The sequence below is a fragment of the Physcomitrium patens genome, chromosome 1 (assembly GCF_059467195.1).
Source record: "Physcomitrium patens ecotype Gransden chromosome 1, ASM5946719v1, whole genome shotgun sequence".
In the NCBI taxonomy this organism is placed as follows: Eukaryota; Viridiplantae; Streptophyta; class Bryopsida; order Funariales; family Funariaceae; genus Physcomitrium; species Physcomitrium patens.
The window spans coordinates 25,552,507-25,578,001 of record NC_143410.1 but is presented as its reverse complement, the minus strand read 5'-3'; the positions used below and the strand labels follow the sequence as shown (position 1 = coordinate 25,578,001).

The window sequence follows — 25,495 nt, the reverse complement described above, 5'->3', positions numbered from 1 at the left end:
GCAGACGTTATGCGATAGATCTTCATTTTCTTGCGTTGGTACTGATTAACAACAACATTGCTTCTGAGAGACCTCAAAGCTAAAGGAGGGGGTGATATTAGGGACATAGTCCTTAGAACCTTCTAGAGACAGGTTTCTAGAACCTTCCAGAAGCTTCTTAGTTCGTAGAAGATGTTAGGGACATAGTCCTTAGAACCTTCTAAAGACAAGTTTCTAGAACCTTCTAGAAGCAAGTCTCTAGAACCTTCTAGAAGCTTCCTAGGTGGTAGAAGTTGCTTGAGAAGCTTCCTAAATAGGAGCATATATTAGAATTGAGGTTGAAGAGTTCTTCAGTCTCAACAATACATCTCTTGGAATTCTAGCTCATCTCTTTGGTGTTGTTTTTGTATTCATCTGATTAATCTAATTCTTGCCAATTCTTCTTGAACTTCTTGTTAGATCTCGAGTGTGTATTTCTGTGTCCGTGACACTAGTAGGATTATTTTACAAAACAAATATCCAACTTGTACTTTGACCTTTATATTTCATCCATCTAAAATGCATGTATGTCAATAAACTTGGATGCTATGTAATTGCTTTAAAATATGTGCTTTACTTATAACAATCAATTGCTAAAAAACTCTAAAGCATTTAAAATAGATGTGTATAATTAGAAGTTTAAAACTTAAAAAAATAAAACAAAAAAATATTTTTAACAATTAAAACAAGGCTAAAAATTTAATATTTATTAAAACTTTTGGTATTGAAAATCTTTTAGTAGTGGATACCAACTAGTGGATACCATCTAGGTACCTATTTCACTCTATCTCTGACTGAGTGCATAAACAACCTTTGAATTCACTTTTCAACTATTGGGTTTTCTCAAAAATAAGATTAAAAATTTTAAAAAAAATCTATAACATTCTACACCATACTTTAATACATACAAATGTCATGAAATTAGTTTTGAAAATCTTGAATATCACTGTTGATTGCATTAAAAAAATTATCAAAAACTTTATGTACTAACCAAAGATGCATACAGTGGCCACCGGCGGTCAAAGTGAAAGGTCTCCTCATTCTCTAGAGACAGAAGTTGGATTTTTTCCATTAGTGCTTGGTCCCCACCCTTGAAACATTTGAAGTAAAGACTATTCATGCTTCTGACTAAGATGAGGGTACAACCGGCGATGGATTCAACTGACGATAATGGGGCACGAGTCTCGAGAGCAGGTAGCAATTCTACCTCTACGAGAATACTAGTATTTATTCTATCGGACCAACTGTTCTGACTGGTCTTACGATTTTGAACATGTCCACGAACTGTAACAGGTTTAATGATTCAAGTAATTGGCTGGTTGATCAACACCTTCATAAAGTTCATGGTAAATGTCGTCAGGGTTCACAGCTTACCAATACGACGATCTCATTCAGGCAGTGGTGTCATTCTTCGACGCTGAACGAGTTTTCGATTTTCCATCCACCAGGTGAAAGTGTATGACCACAGCAAGCAGCTGCATCTTGTTTCCTTCTGAAAGAAACGGTGTGAGAATGCCGACTGCTTGACCACCGCTCATCAGTTCGGCATAACTGCAATCTGCTTAGACTGTGTAGTTCTAATCTTTCCCAGCCATCAATCTCATAAAGCGGCTTCTCTCTTCTTGTCCTTCCAATTTGCGAACCACTATTTGACGAGATCGATCCTCGGGTTCTGTCATGGCCATTAGTTGATTCTTTGCTCTCTCTGAGACAAGATCCATCTTCTTGTGATTGCAAAGCAATGCTCACTGAGGCATCAAAGTCGCTGTCATCGCTGTCGCTCCAGTCCCAGGGCGAGGAGAAGCCCCATGTCTTCCAGGGGCACCCACATATTCCGTTGTCCTGAAAACCATCGAAGGGAGTAGTCAGAACCTATTTGAAAAATCTCAAAACCAAACCTCAAGAAAGAAAAAATTATGAGAGTGTGAAGTACAAGGAAGCAACCAACTTGCAAATGACGGACAGAGTATAACACCAATGAGAGACACTTACTGTTTCTCCTATAAGTATGTACTCAAGGACAGATTGCTGAACCCTCATATGCGCTGTCCAATCGACGCTTCTTGGCTACCATTTACAACATCACAAGTCATCATCGGAGATTTTCTAATGGCACCGTTGGAAACAAGGGCGGTAATCCTTTAGAGTGTCAATGCTTATGAAAATCCGTTATATCAACATCCGTCGACATAAAAGAAACAATGAGGGATTCAAAAGACTAGGTCAAGAAGAGTGAACGACGTGGGTGTCCTTGAAAATACCATCCACGATGAGATTATGATTTGTGTTTTTCTGGTAGATATGGCATCAATTGCGTCCTCCTTCTTCACTGAAGGTCCATCGAGACCTCGTACTCCACTATCCGTTGCTACCACTCTCACTACAGGACCCTGGTAAAAATAGTTAGACTTGAGCTTAGTATTCCTGCAATTACATGAGTGCTCTGATTTCTGATACTAAGGTACCTAAAACGGGACCTAAATCACAAAGGGTAAAAGCTAACGATGAAAATGAAGAATGAACACGATCACTTCATGTAAGAAGATGAAAGTCATAGAGGGAAGAAAATGGCTGGTACATTTATAGTGAAAAACGCAGGATGAGATGAATGAATAGCCGCATTTTCTTCTTCGTAATACAAGAATTGAAAGACCGCCCAAGCCCAGCCAAAAAAAAAAAAAAAAAAAAAAAAAAAAAATCCAGGTTATAACAATCATGTATTCCATGTATACCAACCTGGTTCTTTGTGAAAAGTTGGGATAGATATTTGTTGAGATGGTAGGAGAGACGGCCGCTGCCTGCTCCTACCTGCGTGGCTCCAAACACCGAATTCGTTTTTCAACCTAGCCTAGAACGTAATCGGTAATCGTCAACGAGCGGATGTGGAAGGGATCATTGGAATGCATTTTTCAAGTTTAGTAATATTGTTCCACACAAGTCTTAAACCAGTGTATTGTAGCAGTAGCATACCTCTAGAACATCCATGACAGAGAGCTCGAACTCTGCCGCTCTAGTCCTGTCACAGAAACAAGCTTGAGGATGCTTTATCGGTCTCTAAAAAAGAAACGAAATGGAAGCATGTGAGGACTAAATCAGGTCCACACACGTACCGCAAGTAACACGCCAACCCGGCAACGTGCTCCCGTGTGAAAACCTCGTACTTGACTTCGATGTCGGACGGGTCACGGCCTTCCACAAAATCAGACCATCGGATACACCCCTCACATTTGCAGAAAAGAGAACCATTCTTGCCAATCTGGTCCCCAAAAGTTGAGCCCTTAATACGCCTAACTCGTTTTCAGACTTCAAAGATATTCCTATTGGAAATGCCTGTCCTCAAATCGAGCAACAAATTTCACACTCGAAGAATGCAGTAAATGGCAAGAGGAAAAAGAAAATTCGAGACCTGTACGTCACATCCAGACGACGCGGATGAGTCGAAGAGGGAGAACCGATCCAAAAGCTCATAAAAGGACGGCAATTCGCATTCCTCCACAGTGGCGCCCATCCTCATTTCACCTATATCCCTAAATGCCAACTCTCCATTCCACTCAAAAATCCTACTTCATGGCCGCATTGCTTCGAATCTTAGGGTCCTCTGCTTCTTAAAAGTAAGACATGTCTTACATTGCTCGAATAAACTACTGCCAAGCGACTAGGCCATAAACTAGTGATCGCAAAGTGACTGTTTCAACAACAGCCGTCGCGAGTAGAGTGCAATACAAATCGTTCTGATGACCGTAATATCTCCTTTGGCAAGTCGCGTCTATCGTCTCTGTCTTGCAATTAGCCCGGCTCACTCAGAGCCAACAGACCCACTAATTTCTCATCCACGGAATAGATCCGCAAAATTCAAATCCAGAAGAGGAAGTTCGCCGACACTCAGGCGGCCAGTTCAGAGACGCGTGGGTAATGAAAAGAATGAACGGTTCACCACCTTCCGAACAATAGAAGAGGAGAATTCGTAGCCTAAAAATCTGCAGAGCCCACTCCACTCGACAGCCCGATCAACCTTGGAAGTGCTGATCAGTACCTGTATTGACGCAGCCTGCCTTGACGAGACCCACCTGTTGTGGGTCGAGTCGTCGCTTCCTGACCCTGAACCCAAAACCAGCGCGTGCACGTAATCAGTCTCGAAATCAGTCTCGCGAGGCCCCCAACAACAAATTTCATGACGTGAGAGCAAAACCCTTGGGCCAAGAGTGGCGAGGAGGACCGGCGCCATGTCCACGCCCGCTCGCTGCTAAGCGAGTCTTTATTCTAACGCCGCAACACTGTTCCCACGAAGCGTGCCCCATCTCTGTCCACGTAAGCAACTTTGCTCTGCTGAGTTGGACTCTCCGTGTCACTATTCGACACTGCAGCTTCAATCGTGCGTATCACCTATAATGTGAAGGTAAAAGATGTGGAGGATAAAGATGGCTTGGGATTAGTCTATTTTGGGGGGTCTTGCATGTAATTATTGATTGTTTCTTTTTATGCTTTCTTTGTTGGCTATTTCAATGCATACTTTTTCAGGTTTACTAATTGTAATACTTGATTTGTCGCAATGTACTCTTCATAAAATGCCTAAATCGAAATAAGTGATTTGTAGTGTTTTACACACACACTTACCCATATATATATATATATATATATAAATATATCGAATTAAAATCGCCATATTCAGGCTTTGTAGTTCAGGGATGTAATCTGAATTTTAATATTTTTTTAAATATAAATCAGTGAAAAAGGAATACGATTCAGACCGACTATATTTGCTTTGACTACTATTCACGAGTTTCTAATAAGATCTTAGAAAACAGCCTCTGATATTTGTACACTAGCGGCTGCTACATGACATTGCCAATATGTATGTATGTATGTATATATGTACATATATTGACATCAAAAATATACCAAAAACAACCAATTCTGAATATTGTCAAGAAATATTATTTTAAAAAAAATTGTGTTAGGCTTGTTGCTCATTTAATAAGAAATTTGTTATAGATATCTTAGAAATAGTTTTAATTAAAATAATATGGTAAAAAAAAAAAAAAAAAAAAAAAGAAAACAACACAAAACAAAACAAAACAAACTAACTAACTGACTAACTAACAAACAAGGACACGAAAATAAAGATGTGTTTTATTTGTTTTACCAAAAAAAAAACACATCAGCTTCTCATGTGGATGGATATTATTGTGTGATTGATCACCTAAAAGTGACATTAAGGCAAAGGATTCTGTCTTCATCTATTATTATTCTCTCTCTCTCTCTCTCTCTCTCTCTCTCTCTCTCTCTCTATATATATATATATATATATATACATATTTAGTGTGTGTGTGTATGTGAACAGAGCATGGTAGTACCCTGCGAGTGTGAACGCATGCAGGAGGACACCTCAATCAGGACCTCAACGGCACGGGACTCCGATGAAGACTCGTTTAAGGGTTTGGCTAGAGCTCTTTCACCTTCCTCTTTCTACCGGACCCGATTTGACTTCGCTTCATCGTCGTCAGCCCGATCGAATCACGGGCGCCTCGAACCAATCACGAAGTCCCTCGCAAGGTCCCGATTATTTCGCGCTGCTTGCCCCCTGTGCATTTCCGGTTGAGCATTTATATCCTTTCGTTCTATCTTTTGAGAAGACTTGATTGGCAATTTCAACTTTTGTTATATCATTATGTGCTACGGAGTGTTCTTGCAATTACTCTTGGAAGCAGAAAGGTTAGGGGGATATGTTTGCTGGTTTATTGTAGTTTGCCACGCACACTCGACCTATTTAGCTCGTGGTGCATGGTCGTGGTGAATGAGCACAGCGTCTCCCGCATTTTGTCATCCTTGACGTTGTTTTGTTACTATGATTGCCAATTCTTTCATCCGTGTGCAGTAATTTTATCAGTTTGTTCATTCTTCGTCTACGTGTTACAAAATATTTAATCCGGTTTTCAATCCAGCGATATCCTTGACCTAATTTAGTTTCACCAGCGTGTACGTTGCAAGGAATTGGTTCGGGATCGTCAGTTTCCATATTGTCCCTTCTCTTTCAACTATGAGCAAGTTATGTCCTGAAACTCAAACGATACATTACTTTTTAAAGGTTGATGCGGAGGTTGCTGAATTTTCCATGCTCCAGTGCCGAACTGTCGTGAATCAAGTTTCATAAATTACATTTGTGCATTCATGTTAGTGCTTGATCGCTGTCTGCTTTGGATTGCGCGAATTGGATCTTTTTGATGCCCCTTCTCGTGCATTCAAAGCAATTCGCTTTGTGAGAACGCTTCACGTTTTACAGGTTAGGAATCAAATAATGATTAGCTTGATTTTGTTCTTGCAGGTGCCAATTGTGATAACCTTGAGCTGCGTGTCCCGATCAAGGGTCGCGTTGTGGTTCTGCTTTTGGTAAGCCAACCTCGCTGTAGAAAGGATAAGAACAAGAACAGAGTTGACTGCAGACTGGTGGAGGGGATGTAGTGATAATTTTAACAAGATGCATCTGGTCGGTAGCACTGGAAACACTGCCAATTCGACTCGCCCTCGCAAAGAGCGGCGTATGACCTATGTTTTAAGGGATTCCAATGACTCCAAGGTACTCATTTTTTAACAAGTTAAATAGAATTCTTAAAGCTCTCTTTCGGAGGATAAAAATTTGTTTCATTTGTTGTCGAAGTTGACGTTCTCTTATGTCACTGTATCTTAATTGTTTAGCTGTGACGAGATGCTGAGCTGTTGTGAACCATGACACGACGTTTTAGAACCCTGTCATTTTCGAACCCTGTCATTCTTCTTGAAAATACCTTCTAGTCGTCACGTTGAGAAGTTTTCTGTCGCCGTTAAAATCTAATTCCACACTTGAATTTCATCTGACATTCTTTTTTTGATTTTTTTTCGTTTTTGTTTTTGGGCTTGCAGCATTGTTCAGGAATTAATTCTGTAACTGTTCCCAATGGTTTCAAAGGCGACAATGAGGGCGAATATCTGTTCAGTGCCAGTCGTGATGGAACCTTGAAGAGGTGGGAACTTGGAGGGGATGAGGCTGTGTGTGGTGCCACATTCGAATCCCACGTTGATTGGGTATTCATTCATACATTAGCACTTCAAATTAAGATCAGTTAGTCTTCCTTGGGAAGACTAACTAAGCAGATACGTCTTGCTTTTATTGTGTGAAGAATTGGGGATTTGAATCGAGTGATAGGCAGTGAACAGTTCCAAACTGTGACACTACCACTTCTTAATACATATACTTCTTGTATTCAAGTACTGAGCTTTTGGAGTAGAAACGTGTGCAAGCCAACTGTTAAAACTATCCTCCTAGATGCCTGTGCATCAGAATTCTTAACTCTTTATTCGAGTGTGGTCGTCCTATTATTTGTGTTGAACATGTGTGCGGAAAATAAGCTGTTTGGTATTTTTCTGCTGGTTAACGATGTCGTAGTCACCAGTGATAATACTCTTGTATCCTGCTCCTCGGACACCACACTGAAGGTTTAATGGTTTTCCGGCTTGATAAGTTCAATCCTCCTCATACAGTCTCCTAGCATTTCTATGACATTATTCCCTTCTAAGTCTTTACATCCAGTCTGATCTGGGTTTTAGATTTAGGTTTGAGATCAGTCAAGGCTTGAGTGAGGACATGGTGAAATTCACAAAGTTTCTGTTTGTTTATTCCGAGCACCATTTGTTGACCCTTGGATTTATGCTTGATAATAGACTTGGAAGCCTTTTTCTGACGGCGAATGTACTCGGACCTTTCGGGAACATCCTGATTATGTGACTTCACTGGCTGCTGCCCGTCATGTGAGTCTGAAAATTCCCACCTGCATTGTAAATTTTTAAAATAAAGTCTTTTCCCGAAAGTACCTTTCTTTGTGTAGTGGAACTAGGCTTCTAAGAAACATATTTTGCGATGTTTGTTAAGTTGAAGAGTAGGTTTTCTTTATCTGTCTGATAATGAAAACGAGCATCTTACAGCTTTTAGTTGAACTCAAGCGTTCACTCAAGAGTGTAAAAGATCTACAGTATTTTATTTGAATAAATGTGTGAGGCGTTTTAGATTTTTTTCTGTACACGTTGAGCTTAAAACTGCTCCTACTATCGGTTGTGTGTGTCCAGAATAATACAGTGGCTTCTGGTGGGTTGAGTCGAGAGGTTTTCATATGGGATTTAGAAGCTGCTGTGGTGCCGGTTGCTAGAGCGCAAAATGATGCCAATGAGGATGGAAATTTTGAACGTGAGTTTTTGCTTTCTAGAATCTTTTAGTGGATCTGGCTCAAACTTGGTGCGAAAACACATTCTGCAGGTATTACGAAGCGATTGCACAAGTATGCTGTTTGTGGTCAAGTTTCTTTTTAGCTTGGCGTGTTTCTGAGAACACGATATTTTCAGATGATCGTGCAATCGCCTCGAACAACCATGTCGCTGCCGCTTCTGTACAGAAAAGTTCACTAGGCTATGCTCCTCTACCTGCCAAAGGCCACAAAGAGTCTGTATACGCTCTCTCCATGAATGGTATGGGGACCATTTTGGTGTCTGGTGGTACAGAAAAGGTCAGTTGTACGTTTCCAGCTTATTTTATTCGAAAAGTGTCCATTCCTGACTACTACTCTTTCACATTTGCAACTCGAGAGAAGTGATTTAGAAGTTCCATTTCAAATTGTAACCTCACCTGTTCTGAGTCGTGTAGGTTGTCCGAGTTTGGGATCCAAGAACTGGATCTAAACAAATGAAACTAAAAGGTCACACTGACAATGTTCGAGCTCTACTTCTAGACCCTACTGGCAGGTGGCTATGCTAAGTAGATGCTTTTTCCTTAAATTATCCCTTCATTTTTTTCTCAGTTGGCTATCTAATGGTAATCTCTGATTGGTAATATGTTTGCTGCACTCAACTCTCATTTGCTTTTGAGTGTATAGAGACTTTGCTTATCAGGGTCATCAGACTCCATGATACGGTTAGTTCTATCATCATCTGGTCTAGCATGCCACCTACTGTTCATTTAACGGTTTCACGTTCTCTCTTTTAAGCGTTCTGGTGCCAAATGCTAATGATTAGTATATATGCTTTCTAAGGATTCAAGTAGCCAATGGCTTGTAGTCTTGAATGAGATCCATTGTATATGATACTGGAAGTCTTTGCAGCTTCGTATTGACATTGGTCCCAGAAATCGTTGCTTCTTGGGTGAATCTGTAAGACAAATTGAGAAAATGAGATGAGGTTCGATTATTGAAAATGAAAATTAGTCCTTTTTGAGGGTATTATGTATGAGCTAGTTGCCGGTTTATAATTGCTTATCTGATTCGACCACCTAGTAAGAGTTCTTTTCTACTTATGAGAAATCTCTCATTTTCTGCACATACAGGCTCTGGGACTTGGGGCAACAACGTTGCATTCATTCTTATGCGGTTCACATTGATTCTGTTTGGGCCCTTGCAAGCACGCCATCATTCAGTCATGTGTATAGTGGTCGCGACTTCTCTGTAAGTTCTTTAAAGGACTACTTAATGCTTTTGGCTGTTGGCAGTTCTGTTCACGTTAATCATCACAATTTACCCATCTTGTAAATATTTGATAATTACAGGGGTCACCACGTTTCCGACAGTATTACTTTGTAAATATCCACAAGTTCTAACACAAATGAATTCACAGTGATTCAATTTTCACTTCGATATCTTGCTGAATGTTCTGTCTAATTTTTATTTTAAAATCAGTTGACACATATATTGACTGGTCATAATCTTAGATTAATTCCCTTCATTCTATCTTGGTTGAATCAGGTATATCTCACGGACTTGTCTACTAGGGAAAGTATTTTACTTTGTAAAGAGGAACATCCAGTGTTGGGATTGGCCTTACAAGTTGACGAATGGCTTTGGGCGGCAACTACCGACTCCTCACTCCATAAATGGCCCGCACGTGAGCGATCTGCTACTAAAACCTTACAAAGAACCAGCTCATTCGTTGCTGGATTACTTCCATTTGCTCGTGCTAGAGCAAATATAGATGGATCAGCTCCTGTACGTTATACAATTCCTTTTCGCAAACCTTTAATTTGCTTGAACTTTTTTATTATTTTAAGATGTGTTGGGATCAGTGTCTTCCTTTTTGAATGTTTTACTGTCTGAATAACTCGAATAAACTTCTGCAATAACAGGTTCCTTTGTACAGTCAGCCTACTTCAGTGATTCGTGGAACTCCTGCATTGTGCAGCATGCAATTTTAAATGATCGACGTCACGTTCTAACCAAGGTTTGCTACGCCTTTCATACTAATATTATTTTTGTGTCATGATAACTACTGTGGAATGGAATTAAATCACTTCAGCAGATTTACCCTCTATTGGTAGGTTCTCAAGTTTCTTGTCTAACTGTCACAAGCCCTGCAGCATTTAATAGAGTAAGCTTCGTGCACTTTGAACATTTTAATGTTTCTTCAGGACGCGGCATGCATTGTGAAGCGCTGGGAAATTACACGTGGAGCTGTAGTTGAGGATTATGGAAAGGTAGAATCCTGTCCACTTTCGCAATAGTTGATTAGAATCTGCATATGGTGCAGCATCAACATACGTGCTTTCGATAAGATTCTATTATACTATGCTTTACATACTTTGATACCATTTCTGAAATTACTTGAGTTAATTTCCTTCTGCAGGTGGATTTTGAAGAGAAAGAGAAGAAACTGTTTGAAATGGTGGGTTCATTTTTCTCCTCACTTAGAATTCATTTGGTGAAGCACTAAGATAATGACATAATTTTGGTTCTTCAGCTGCTGAGTAACCATCCTCGTAGTGCTTTACGTGTTACAGTATTAGCAAGTGACATAGATTCTGCAGAAATGAAAGATGAGAAATTTGCATTTTTCTCCTATTCTACAGCGTGCCTCATCAACCCTCAGATTTGAATAACACTCACATCAACCCTCAGATTTGGTTTTCTTCGTTTTGAGTAGATGCCAATTTTCACTGGACTTGTGCTGTATTATTGTTGACAAGTTGGGATTTATTTCAAGATGTAACTTATGACGGAAGAGATTGGTTGCGACACAGGTGAGCGTGCCAGCATGGTTTACGATGGACACAAGGTTAGGAAGTATGTCTGTGCATCTGGACACACCTCAATGTTTCTCAGCAGAAATGTATGCTGTTGATTTGCACGTCCCTGGTGCTTCAGAAGAACTCAAGGTAAGTTTACGTGCATGTGCTGCATGCAAATCTTGCTATGTGTTGTTCATTGGTTTGAGATGACCTAAGATCTACTTTGGAATGCATATTTTATTGGTGTAACCAGATTTTCGTGGTCTATACAAAATCTTGGAGTAGGTGTGTTGAGGATGAAGCAACTGCCTTCCCTTGTACTAGGAACAGTATTTGTGTGATGGTGTGTGGGCAATTATTCAAGTGGTTTCAACCGTATAATCTTCTTCACTTGGCTAGAGGTTACTCAGTGTTAATATTAGTATGATGCCTTACGATGCTTTTTTAGATCTCCATGGTTCAGCTAGCCTCTTCATTGTCTTTCGCTCTTTTGTCTCTCGTCTTTCAGAATTTGCTTATTTACTTCTGGTGCCGTCTCCCTCTTTCTCTAATGAATTCTATTCCTGGCCCATCGTAACGAGTTCAAGTGTGTGACTTTTGAATTCTAATTCCTCTATGTGCCTAATATTGTGCGTGATACATGAAAATGTAGTTGAACATTGGTCAAGAAACACTACGTGGGCTCCTTGCACACTGGTTAACTCAAAGGCGAACGAAGGCAGTTGCACGTGCCACCCCAAATGGGGATGTTAGTCCCAGTTTGAGTTCTGGAGCTGGGGAACATGCCTCAAGTCGGCTAACAGCTTTGGATGACTCTCAACATGAGCCGAACAACCAGCAGACACGTGTGCTGCGTTCTTTTGAATTCTCAACCCAGTTTCCTCCATCCATCATCTTTGAATGCTCCCAGGTAAAGTGGTTTAGTTTCAGAATGGAGGATGATTTGTGAACTATATCTCTTGTCTGCTCATGCAACTCTTAGAGCATTTGGATGTTGTTTTTAGGACAGGGTTTGGTTCCAAAGCTCATGGATGTGATACCAGACATTCAACAATTAGTTCTGGCCTTTGTGTTGCTTTCTTCTTACGTTGCAGAATCTCTTTCTTACTTTCTCGTCTCTTGCAGGGTGTACCATGGAGGAAAAAAGCAACTGAACTTGATGAAACAGTGGATGAGAAGGATCTGCCAGGGTGGTGTGTCGACTGTGTCCTTCATGGACGTTCGTCTCAGCGTGAAAATGCAAAGTATGTACAGTGCCAGAAAACTGAGAATTCTGAGCATGATATATCCAAAAGAAATGTATAGATCTAATTGAAGGCGGTGTTTTTGATGAGCTTGATTTAGTAAATTCAGATTGTATGGTTCTTAACATATTTGTAGTGATGTATAATTGTTGCACCCATGATAAGCTTTGACGGATCCATATATCGATTTTACCAGTGCACGGTAAGCATACGAGTCTATGATGTACATCTGTCTTTCTGTCAGTAGTTTTGTTGTTGCTTATCTCAGTCTTTGTGTATTTGTGTGTAAAGGTGTAGCTTTTTTCTTCATCCATGTGAAGGTCAAACAATCACCGTCCTCACTCAAGGCAAGTTAAGTGCACCACGGATTCTCCGGATACACAAAGTAAGTTCTCATTCTTAAACAATGGAATGACTCACTTAAGCATTTAAGACTTGTAATCTCTTCGTGCGTGTTGACACTCAGGTCGTTATGGGGTATTAGGCCAACATGCACATTTTGTGTGCATGAGAACCTAAACCTGTACAGGAATATTTCATTCGATATTAGAACAAGGGTACGACTCTAGCGGGTCGTTGTAGGAGTTGATTTAAATGAACTTTCCTACATTGCCCTGCTTTCTGCAGAAGATAAAAGTCGAAGTCCTCTGAACTACTCTCAGTTAGACATTTCACACGTATTTGTTATGTTTGATACGTATAATAGTTGAATGGGGTTACTAGGTAAAGCTTTGGGGTCTTTTTAAGGTGCGCTGTTGTGAATTTCGTAGTTTGATGACTTGGACAGTGAGACAGTTGTGAACTTAAACAAAAGTCTATTCACATACCATAGTCGTAGGTGTAGTTTATATTCTACATTCTACTGGCTTGAGAACTCACCCTGTCCCGTCTGTTGAACAGGTCCAAAACTATGTATTAGAAAAGTTACTCTTTGAGAGGCCTCTTGAAGAAACTGGGTTAATGTCAAATGCTTCAGCGGGTCAACAAAATGCCAATGGAATAGGAGCTAATACGTTTAGGCCTGGCTCAAGGAATTGGCCACAAGGCACAAAACCTGTCGTGCAAATTTTATGTAACGATCAGGTGAGTACGGCTGCCTTCAATTTTTGTATTGTTATTGGTCCCCTGGCAAAGTTTAGTTCCTAGCGGTGATAGGCTAAATTGTTGATGAAGAATACATGTGTTTATTATGCATTAAAGTATTGCAGATGATCTGAGTATATACTCTTCAATTGGCGGCAGTTAGAACAAGACTTGTTTTCATTTTCAGTAGTTTCTGTTCTTTTTGCACTGAAGCTGGTGTTCTGTTTCAGGTTCTGTCACCTGATATGAGTTTAGCGACTGTGAGGGCGTTTGTTTGGAAGAAACCAGAGGACCTATACCTTCACTATCGCACAGTTCCCAGTCGTTGATTTATTCTTTGTAAGTATGGATATTTTTAGATTCTCTCATTGTGCAGGCCGTGCTTTGCTTATTCTGGGTATCAACAGGTTGCATTGCACGATCTTGCTACTTTGATCTGTACAATTGTTGGAAAGCTGTTAATGGATGCCAATTGACACCAATCTGGTGGCTTTATATTTTGTAGAGAGCACCTTTGTCACGTAAATGTTCATTTTGTTATTTGAAACTTTCTTTACCTTAGGAAAGGATAAGTTTCAAATCTAGTCTGAACTACACGTTCAGTGTATTTGTCTTCATGTATAGAGTGAAGTTTTATAATCTTTTGGCGTACAGAGTTTTTTTTGAAATATTGAACTGAAAATTGGAGTATTGAACCAAAAAATCTCCTCTTTCAAAAATAAACAAACAAATTAAATAAGAATACCATTGAACAACTAGATAAACCTTGCCTATGATAGTCCTGCTGTGTTCTCTGTTCCTGGTGTTACATTCTAAGATTTAGAGAAGGTTGAGACTGCACATTTAAGAGATACAATCACATACTTTTGATATATCTGCTGATGTATATTTGTACACTTTGACAAAAGTTAACTGTTCGCCTTTTCACTGATGGTAAAACTGCATGCAACGGAAAAGTATAATATTTGTAGCATACTTACTTTTGTTTTGACAATCTGATAATTGGGAATTTTTAAACTATTTGTTGAGTGCTTGACTATATTGTGGTATTTTATTTTAAATGTTATTCAACTTGTAACCACATGATTTTGCAAAACATGTATCTAATTTGCACTTTGACATTTATATTTCATTTGTTTATCCATAAGTGTCTACAAATATAAATGTTGAGTAGTTGTCTTGCATTTTGTGAGCAACTTATTGATAGGTAATCAATTGTTGGGAGTCCCTAAAATATTGATAAGAAGGGTACAATATTAAGAGTGTTGAGTTATTAAAATAACACACAAAAAACCACTCATGAGCAATTTAATAGGATTAAAGATTTGAGATATACTAAAATATTTTGGTATAAGGAGCTATTTGAATTTTTTTTCATCTTATACAAAGCATTAATTGGATATCTATTTTATAGCAACCATTGTCATGTGGTAGCATGACTATATGGTGAAAGAAAGGAAAGATTATATTATAGAGAAGCTTAAATGAAAATATTTTAGCAAATTATCTTAGAAATATAGATAATAGACAAGGAGGTAGCAAAAATTAATAAATGCTAATGCTGCCTTCTTGAAGAAGAGACTACTATTTACTTTGTAGGGGCTTAAGTGAGCCAAATTAAAGTAAATAAGATAAATAATTGATATAGAAAATTTTAAGAAGGGATTAAGAATAGGTTTTAATAAAAATTACCTCAAAACATGAAGAATTGAAATCCAAAGAGGACTTGTTGTGAACTAAGATCAAAAACAGACTTAGAAGTACAAAACCATGCACCAACTTGAATGTAGAAAACTGAGTGCCACATGATATGAATCATACCTTGAATCTATATTTCAATCTAAGTTTTGAGGATTTATGCTATGCTTCATCCTTCAATCAATTTCTCAAGTGGCTCATATATTACTATAATAAAAGAACACTTATGAGAACTGTAACAAATGATATATCAATGAAAGTTGTGTGTATCAAATGTAGATGGAAATGGAGACAAAAACTATTGTCACTAATTTGTTCTTTATTATTGTTGAAGTAAACAATATCAAGTAATAATTGGATTAAACAATTTGTGCAATCAAAATTATGTACTAGTAGAAGAGTGGTTTCACTCAACAAGTTCCTTCTCAAATGACTCACAAAGTGCTAGTTTCATGTGATAGGGATATGTCAATTTATATCAACTTGCTAAACCAATCCAAGTGATAAGTTTGGAAATGGATCACTTTTGAAAGGCATAGTTATTTGTAGAATCATTAATATTATATTCCATGTAAACCACAATAATAATATGCAAGGAGAGTACTCCATCATAAGCATATATGCAATGTTTCATGCTTGCTTTCAAGCCTTTGGCCATTAAAAGTTCATATTTTTACTGCATAGATCATGACGTATTTTTTGCTTCAATTCTTTTGGAATATGAAAATAGAACCACTATCCATGTTTAAAGTTTAGATAATTTACAATGAATAAAATGGTTCTAGTCATTGATGAATAAGTGCATGATAATTGAAGTAACTTACATTCTCTAGACAAAAGTTGTTGATTAATAATATTAACTTCTTATACCATGATTATATTAAGAAAGTACATTGTAATATGCCATTAGAATGATAGTAACATTGACTATTTTTGCAAATTTCATAAGCATTGATTATAGGTCCATAGTAAGCTATATCAACTTATTGACAAGCATTAATTGAATATTAGATACCAATTATAGATTTCTTATAGAAAATATATCCAACTTTCTAAGATCTATGGATTTTGCTTTAGCTCACTCTTATGTCACCATTCTGTGCTTCTTTCCTAAACCTCAAGCAAAGTATTACTATGAATTGCCTAGAAAAATACCTAATGCCACATACCTCATCCGTCACTTCTATTCATATAAAAAATTTGATGGAAATTCCATTGTACCTACTTTCTTGGCAAACTTTGATTTAAAAAAAATATATATATTTTTTATTAACCTCATGAATAACATCCTTGTATTAAAGATTAAAAGCATTTACAAAGCTAGATGCAATTCTATCTCTTTTTGTTTGTATTAAAAAACAACAAATTCCACTCATTTCATCAATGCTCTTGAAATGCAATCTTTAAATCATATGGCATATGTATATCCAATTCTAAACAGTAGACGCTATCTATTGTATATTCTCTAAATCAATCTTAGAATAAGAGTTGGTCAAAGTACAAGATGCTCATCCTTCATTTTGTAATAAGAATTGTGTTACTTGTTCATTTCATTGTAGAGTATTTTGGTGAGCTCATAACATGTTTTACATCAAATAGGGATTCCAAATATAAAAGTGCAATGGCTCTATGAGTATTATTGCTTAAGATTTTTATTGCTATGCATTTTGAGTTGTTGACTTCTAAATGATCATTAATCTCCTAGATTTGCTAGTACATTCAACATAGCATATTAATTAAGTCAATGCAAAATTAAGAAGTTATTTTAATCTACCAGAATAGAAATTTTTGTTATTGCCTTTGAGTCATGTTCAATTGATGTGAAGGCTTTCAAATATATTATAGTCATATGTTGTACTTAAATTAGATGTGGTCAATTTCATTTTTTGTAGAAGCATGGTTGCACTTATTTTATTGATGTCTTTTCTATAAGTATCCGGATGACATATAGTGACTCAAAAAACTATTTCAATGCTGACACATATTAGAAAGAATGGTGTATTACAAATGAATTGTAGTGAGTAATGATATGTGGTTTATAAAGTACTCTTTTACAACTATCAATGGAATAATGATATGTGGTTCTATTGAAAATATGAATTGTAATGAATAATGATATGTAAAAAATAAAGTATTCTTTTACAGCTATCAAATGAATTCATGTTGAAAAGAATCTATTAGATAATTGTAGAGTTATGTCTACTCTAATTTAGAATAGTATTGAATTTTTTTTTTGAATGTGATATCCAATTACATATCAATACTTTATAGGACCTCTTTTGGCCTTGATAATTGCTTCCAACCTCCTAGGCATACTTTTATTAACTTTTGATACAAAATTACTTCAATATTATTCTATTCTATAGCTATTCTTTTCTATAATTTCCAAACTTTCTTTGGTTTTATCTTCTAAGTATTGAGCTAGTATTTGAGGTCCTCCCAAAGATATTCAATGGAATTAAGATCAAAAAATTAAGTAGGTTAATCCACTACTTTAATTCCACGATGATCAAATTACTTCCATGGTAATTTTGAATTATGCTTAAAGTCGTTATCTTGTTGAAAAATCATCTCTTCTTCAAAAATGCCAAATTCTTCAATACTAGGGAGCAAGTTTTTTTAAGAATTTCTACAAATTGCTTGGCATCCATCATCCCGTCAACCTTTGCCATCTTCTCAATTCCATTCCATCCCATATAACCCCATAACATTATATTTTCACCCTCATTCTTAATTGTTTTTTGGAGTTTCTTGTCAAGTGAGGACTATTCTTTTGTTTGTAAACCCACTTTTTCCATCTGATCCAAATTTATTGATTTTTGTCTCATCTGACCAAATAACCCTCTTTTAATCCTTTATAGGCCATTCCTTGTACTTCAAAGTAAAATCCAAGCATTGTTTTTAATGGTCGGTAGATAATAGTCACTATTTTTTCTTCACTATGGCTTTCATATTCTATTTCTTAAAAATAGTTTGAATAATTTGGGTTGACACAAGATTATTGATAATATTATTGAAGTTTTTAGCAACTTCAACAATATTTTCAACTTTTGCAGTGTTGATTTGGCAAATGATTATTCTTTCATCTATTACAATGATTTTTTTTGAACTACCTAATTTAAGATTTTGTCTATTAAAAATAATCTTTTTTGCTAGCCTAGAGATAGTAGCTTTATTATAGCCAAATTCAAAAGCAATTTGGCCATAAGATTTTTGAGAATGAAGAAGATCAAAAGTGATGTCTTAAAAAGAAGGAAGAATGGATGTCATAATTGTTCAAGGAATTTTCAAAGATACAAGAATTTGACAAGGAAATATGTCAAGATTAAAGACAAAGAATAAGATTGATAGCAAAAGTGGTTCTAAAGACAATGAAGGTTACAAAAGTCTATGGTACTTTCTATGGAATTTTTTAAAAGACTAAAGAAGCTTTTAGAATACTATGGAACTTTCTTAAAGATTGTGGAAGATTCTACAAGTATTTAGAAGGTTCTAGAAATTTATAGAAGATTCTAGAAGGTCCTAAAAAGTAGTGATTTGGAATATGTCCGTACTAGGAATTGTGATTAAGAATGGTACTTTTATAGCTGCTAATAAGCATTTATGATGTTATTAGATTAGTAATAATATTGTCATAGTAAATTTGATGATGATAGAATGCTACAATGTTGAACAATTGATAGAATCCAAAAATTAAATATCACATTCAAAAACTTATTTCAATACTACAAATTAGATTGGTTATAGCTCTACAATTACCTAATGGATTCTTTTCAATCTAGGCTCATTTAATAGCTGTAAAAGAGTACTTTATTTGCTATAAAAATTACATGTCATCAATCACTACAATTCATTTTTAATATACCATTCTTTTCAAAATATGTCAATATTCAAATAGTTTTTTGAATCACTATATATGATTGAATATGACTAAATGGGATGGATATGGTTGACATACTATCAATAACTTCCATAATGGACTCAAATGCTCTTTCTTTTGTATTTTTTTTGAAGATTATAGAAACAAGTCAAACAACAATAGTACTTGGACCAATTTCATTTGTGCCAATATTATGTACAATTTTTATGTCAATCAAAGTTTTTCTACAATTGTGTTTTGCAGAATTACTACAATAAGCTCAAAAACTTTAAGGTCTTTTATGATCAATCTTGTAGGTCTTCTACTTAAATGTTGTAACCTACATGTAGATGGTAAAGGTCCTTTAAAGTCTTTGTTCAAGATATTTGATAATTGAAATTTTAGAAATAGTGGTATAATAATGGTTCCAATACATACTTTAGTCAAACCTTTACTTTTGAATACTTTCAAAGTATCTTTCTTAATGCCAATAGAAATGAATACAATAAATATATCACATGATGAAAATACCTTGACCTTTTAAAAACTATATTGTCTTTGGTTTTGATTTATAATTTTAATATTTTAAAGAATATCAATAAAAAATTCAATTCCATTCACATTTTTTAGAAATTTTAGTATCTTCTTCTGAATCCACAATATTTAGATATTTTAATATTTATCTATTTGATTTTTTTTAGTTTTTTCAATTTATGAAATTAAAAAGCTTTTAATTTGATTTTGAGCTTTATTAATAATTCATGCCTACTTGCACCTTATAGTTGGATCGCATGTAGTATTGACAATAGTTCCAAAATCACTTCTATGTAAGTTTTTGTAATCACTTATATAATCTAGAGAATTCTAAGTTTTTTGTTAGATGGAGTATTGGTGGTATTGTATCATAATATGACTATATGATGAAAATATAATCAAAAATTAATTATCTTGATTCAATAATAATTCAAGATATTTAAACATGGCTTTTATAAAAGCTTCTTAGTTTATTTTCTTGTCTTAATAGTTAATAGGTTAAAGGTTGGTTAATAATTTTACCTTCTAGGCTATAAAGACTCTTTTACTACCTTAGAAAGACCATAAATTAATAAAATCAGATTAAAAGAGGTAAATAATTAGTATGGTTGATACTAAGATTAAGTTGAGGAGATGATTAGGCTAAATACTCCTATGATAGGTTAGATTGATATTCAGGGGTCGACCATTTGTGAGACAGGATTGAAATCAGACCGCTAGCCATTAAAATGACAGCCTAAGGTAAAATTAGAAGGCATTTGAAGATCAATGATTAGGATTAGAGAGCTAAATTGAAGCTTGTTTCTAAGTCACAAGGCTTGTTTTTGTAGGATTTAGTTTGACTTTACAATTATTATTCAAAGTTAGGATTTGTATTCATAACTTGATATTTATGCAATATTATTAGGGCTAGCTTTTTGAGCTAGTTTGTGAACTTGGTGTCATATCTATAGTTCAAAATTAAATAATTCTTGGTTATTTAAATGTGCTAAGTATATGTAAAATTTTATGATAATTTAACAGTGAGATTGAGAGATTGAGAGATTTTGGTACATGAAGATATCAGAAGTTTGCAGTTTGAGGTTGAATAGGATTCTATTGATATCTAAAGATCTGCTTGTTATATCAAAGTGAAATTTGGCATGGTGTAGGAAGACTTGAAGATCAAGCTACATATCAATTTTGAATTGAAGTTAATTGTTGGAAAAGGAGAAATCACTACTAGAACATTTCCATCAACTTTCAAGTTGGTAGCCAAGTAATATCAATGTGGTTTTCAAGCAATTTTTCACAATTTGTAAGTTTAATTGAGGTGAATTCTTTTGAGCACATAAAAGACTTATAGTGGAATTTGTGTGTAAATTTTTTCTCTAAGTAGATGATTAGATTAGGAGCTAGAGCTCACTAAAGCTTTTTGATTAGGATTAGGGCTTACAAAGAAAATTCAAAATTATCTAATTATGAAAACAATAAGGCAATTGGAATTTATGTATAGTTGAAATTACTAAAAAGAGTATTTTTGAGCACTTTGTATTAGATTTAAGTACTTTTGAATTAAAATTCAAATTACATTCTTCTTATAAGAGTGAAACATATTAGGATTCTTCGATACTTCTAAAATACAATCCCAACTTCCATAGCCAGATGCCGAGTGCATTTTCAAATAAGATGACATGTAATATAACAATAAGATATTGGAGCACTTATCTTTAATACTTATCATCTTTTGTTTTGTAGTCATGTTATAGAATGTTAGATTTCAAGCTTCTAACAAAGTTTTTTCTAGCTTCAAATGTGTATGATGTAATATTGTTTTGGAAATAAATTTGATTTTGTTATCATTATTATATTCTAGCATTGCTTTTAATATATTTGAATGGTTTAAATATTCTACCAAATAATATACTTTCATATTATAATCTTATCAAAAAATACCTACATCTATAGATTGGTAATAATTTTGAGGTTCTTATAAGTGTCCCTTGATTGCTTGAATGCCATTCTTCTAAGCATTTTTGATTACGATGATGTATTATAATACAACTATATAATAAAAATATAATCAAAAATAAAATTTTAATTAATATTTAATCATCTTGATTCACTAATAGTTCAAGATAATTAAATATGGCTTTTATAAAAGCCTCTTAGTTTATTTTTTTATTCTAATGGCTAAAAAATTAAAGGTTAGTTAATAATTTCAGCTTCTAGGTTGTAGAAACTTTTTTATTGTCTTAGAAAGACCATAAATTAGTAAAAATAGGATAGAAGTGGTAAATAGTCAGTATGATTGATACTAGGATTAAATTGAAGGTAGGATTGGAATAAAAAATTCCTAAGATTAGTTGGATTGATATCCAAAGAATGATCATTTATGGGACAAGGTCAAAATCAGATTTGTAGCCACTAAAATGGCTACCTAGGACAAATTGTGGAAGCATTGAAAGATCGGCAATTGGAATTGGTGAGTTAGTTTTAAGCTTATTTTATAAGTGTAAGTCTTGTTTTCATAGGATTTGTCATGAATTTGAAATTTTTGTTCAAAATTAGAGTTTGTATTAGTAACTTTGGATTTATGTAATATAATTAGGGTTACTATTTTAGGCTAGTTCGTACAATTGGTATCATATCTATAGTTTAAAATTTGACAGTACTTGGTTGATTAGATGTGCTAAGTATATATAATTTTTTTTTTGATCTAATAGTGTGATTGAGAGATATCTACTTTTTGGTACAAGACGATATCATAAGTTGGTAGTTTGGAATTGAGTAGGATTTCTATAATATTTAAAGATATACTTGTTAGATCAAAGTAAAATTTGGCATGATCTTAGAAGACTTAAAGATTAAGCTATACATCAATTTTGAGCTAAAATTAATAATTGGAGAAGGAAAAATCACTATTAGAATATCTACATCAACTTTTGAATTGGTAGCCAAGTAACATTAATGCTATTTTTTGGACATTTTTCACAATTTGTAAGTTGGATTGGATTGAATTTTTCTAAGCATGTAGAAGACTTATAGTAGCATTTATGTGCAAAATTTTATACTAAGTGGATTGTCAAATTAGGAGTTATAATTAACTAAAGTTCACTAATTAGGATTAGGACTTACAAAGAGAATTCAAAATTACCTAATTATGAAAGTAATAAGACAATTGGAATTTACATATGGTTGCAATTACTAAAAAGAGTATTTTTGAGTACTTTATATTGGCTTTAAGTACTTTTGAATTAAAATTTGAATTACATTCTTCTTATATGGATGAATCTATTGGGATTTTTTAGAATTTGACAAAGATAACTTCACCTTCTACAGCCAGCTACCTAGTGCATTTCCAAACAAGACAACACATAATACAAAAATATATTTTTGGAATAGTATATATTATGGGTACTTGTGTTGAATGAAAAATGGCCTTAGAATGATGTCTTAGTGGTTGATCCATAATGCATTGACAAAATCCATCCCCTACTTAAGCAGTTTCACAAGCTTAAAAATAATGTAAGAAATAGACTAAAAATATTTTTATCTACAAAACATCGTAAATTAAATTTGTCTAGCATGAATGCTTAAAACTATGAAGCTATTGATGTTCTATGCATTGTTTCTAGAATCTTTATAAAAACCTTGGATCTTATAGTCTTATTGCAAACACTTTAAAAACAATGCTTTAAACAAATCATGATATCATTGGATCTTCTACATTAAATGAATTGTAAGAATCTTAGTTATTTGTTTCACATTCTAGACTTTCTTGGTTGTCAACATACACATAGAATTGGAAGGTGTAGGCAAATATTTGTATTTGTATTAAATTTTTAATGTTAGAATTTTAAAAAGTTGATACTTAAAATAAGCAAGTCCATATAATTGTGCAATAAATAAGTCATTGTTTATTCTATTTAAGATATTTAGACAAGAATAAGTTTGTTGAAAAGGTTTCAAATATCTATTAGAGGCCACTATTGAAATTAGTTCTCTTTGTTTTCACAAGCACTATGTTGACCTTGTAAGGAATTGAGATGTTTTGTGAAGTATGAATTTATTTATTTTTTCACAAACATTGTTATAAATGTCAAGGCCTTGATATATACGACTTATTTTTAGAAATCAGAAATTAATCACTATGAAATTAATGGAGATGCTTGTGGTTTATTAAAAAATCTTAGATTTTTATAATAAACTTATTGAATATATTGATGAAAGTTGTAGTAACTTTAAAAAAAAATTGATTGTTTTATTTTACTAGTGCCAAATTCTAGAAGTGCTAATTCAATAAAAATGGTGATCCAATGCACTAAATAATCCAAGCTTAAATGATCTATTTATTTTCATGAGATCCATTGCATCATCTTTTAGTTTTGATCCTATTGATTAAGTTCAAGTGGAGGAAAAAATAACAATAGAGCACTTATAAGTATAGTTGTGCATGAAATTGTTGCAACATTAGTATTGATTTTATGTACAAGATTTTTTATTTGGCAGTAGCAAAAAAAAACATACTTCTCCAAGCAATGATAATAAACCTTCAGAATTATTTGACAATAATGAAATTAAAGTTTTTAGTAGACTTTTATAGGGTTTGTTATGGATTCTTTTATATAGAATGTACTAGCAATAATTGTGCAAAGTTGAAATAGTGTAATGAATATGATATGGAAATTTTTTTGTCTAAATGGTAATTTGGCTCTTTGATTTGAAATTTAACTTTTAATTATAGCTTATATGTAATTTTTACAATAAGAAAGTGTGTTTTTTTTTTTTTTTTTTTTTTTTTCTAAAGAGGTATGAAAGCCAAGTTGTATAGATTCTAATATTGTATATGTGCAAGATATGTAATTGGAACTAATCTAGTTCTAAGAGTACAACAAGATAATCTTACAAAAATAAAAGCCACTACAATTATTTTATGAATAAAATTGGAATATGAAGATTTGAATCAATATACTATGAAAATATTTTTAATGATGCAAAAATGGCAATCAAAGATAAAATAAAAATTTTCAATAGAAATCAAATAAATTTAAAAATAAAGCATGTTGTATTTTTAACTTGATTCACATATGTTCATTCATTCTATGACTTGGTTTGAAGCATATTAAAAGTGTTCCAAGCATAACTTTAATTAGTCATTATGATTAAATTATACTACACATTCATCTTATCTTGTGAGACAAAATCTCTCACAACTCACATGCCTTGATTGTATCCATTGTTTTAAGTTGAGTTTTTTTTTCTAGAATCCACCATATGAATTTGATATCACTTCTTGATTATTGCAAATAAGATAATCATCAAATATTGGTGTATGAATTTATATATAAGAATAATTTTTAAGAAAATTTATATAATGAAGAATCTTCTAATAGATTTTATACCTATTTATGGTAGTAATATTTATTTAATTTGAAGTTCATGTATTTTTTCAATGTGATATGAAATAATTGTATTTAGAGCTAAACAAGAAATTGAGATATTAATAAGGTATATGGAAGAAACTTGTGATATAGCTAAATAGAATAGTTGGTATTTAGAACTATTTCTAATGTACTCATGGTGTGTGTTGATGAAATACACAAGATTTGGTATGAATTTTAAAGAGCCATTTGTCAAAAAATAAACTTCTAGCTCAATATACTTGCACAATTACAATATACTTATATACTTTTAATAAATAATCAAATTTAATTTAAGTCAAATAATGATTTAATTGAATAAATTTTAATTTATTAAGATGCATAATATTTTAAACCTTATGCACACTTGTGGTAAGGTGTGTTTCATTTTTTTATCTTTGTTAAATAAAAGAACTAGAATATCTTTTGTATAGTCATCTACATGTATGGATCAAATGTATTTTTGGATATCTCTCTATTTTTATTGTCAATAGGTTATAAGTCCATGTTTCTTACTATCTTTTTATTCTCCAAGAAATAAATTTTTCTACTACAATCTTCTCTCCATCTCCTCTTAAATCATGTGACAAATCTTTTTTTATAATAAAGAGACAAAGTTTAGGATCTTTTTGCATCCTCCTCT

General features: G+C 34.1%; 1 protein-coding gene and 1 pseudogene across 3 annotated transcripts; one reads left to right on the top strand and one right to left on the bottom strand.

The window, feature by feature from the left end:
• Positions 1–943: 943 nt before the first annotated feature.
• LOC112290998 (uncharacterized) lies at positions 944–4,267 on the bottom strand. Of its 2 annotated transcripts, none has more exons than XM_090254615.1 (8): positions 4,052–4,267; positions 3,425–3,545; positions 3,129–3,274; positions 2,989–3,034; positions 2,755–2,866; positions 2,280–2,398; positions 2,011–2,085; positions 944–1,860 (listed from the first exon to the last, which is right to left on the bottom strand). In XM_090254615.1, exons 1-8 carry the CDS (start codon positions 4,189–4,191, stop codon positions 1,423–1,425), a joined length of 1,197 nt encoding a protein of 398 aa, XP_090110741.1. In that variant the 5' UTR covers positions 4,192–4,267; the 3' UTR covers positions 944–1,422. The 2 variants fall into 2 exon arrangements, with proteins under 2 accessions (XP_090110741.1, XP_090110745.1); XM_090254619.1 differs by having other exon boundaries at positions 2,280–2,408; positions 2,755–2,826; positions 4,052–4,266.
• Positions 4,268–5,724: 1,457 nt separating this feature from the next.
• LOC112287865 (uncharacterized) lies at positions 5,725–13,859 on the top strand (annotated as a pseudogene). Its single transcript, XR_012218706.2, has 19 exons — positions 5,725–6,063; positions 6,341–6,592; positions 6,916–7,077; positions 7,714–7,800; positions 8,116–8,233; positions 8,356–8,549; positions 8,687–8,784; positions 8,918–8,953; positions 9,362–9,479; positions 9,777–10,016; positions 10,154–10,248; positions 10,436–10,501; positions 10,651–10,689; positions 11,045–11,179; positions 11,685–11,942; positions 12,158–12,276; positions 12,568–12,661; positions 13,177–13,359; positions 13,590–13,859. The product of XR_012218706.2 is annotated as an uncharacterized LOC112287865 (transcript).
• The last annotated feature ends 11,636 nt before the right edge of the window (positions 13,860–25,495 follow it).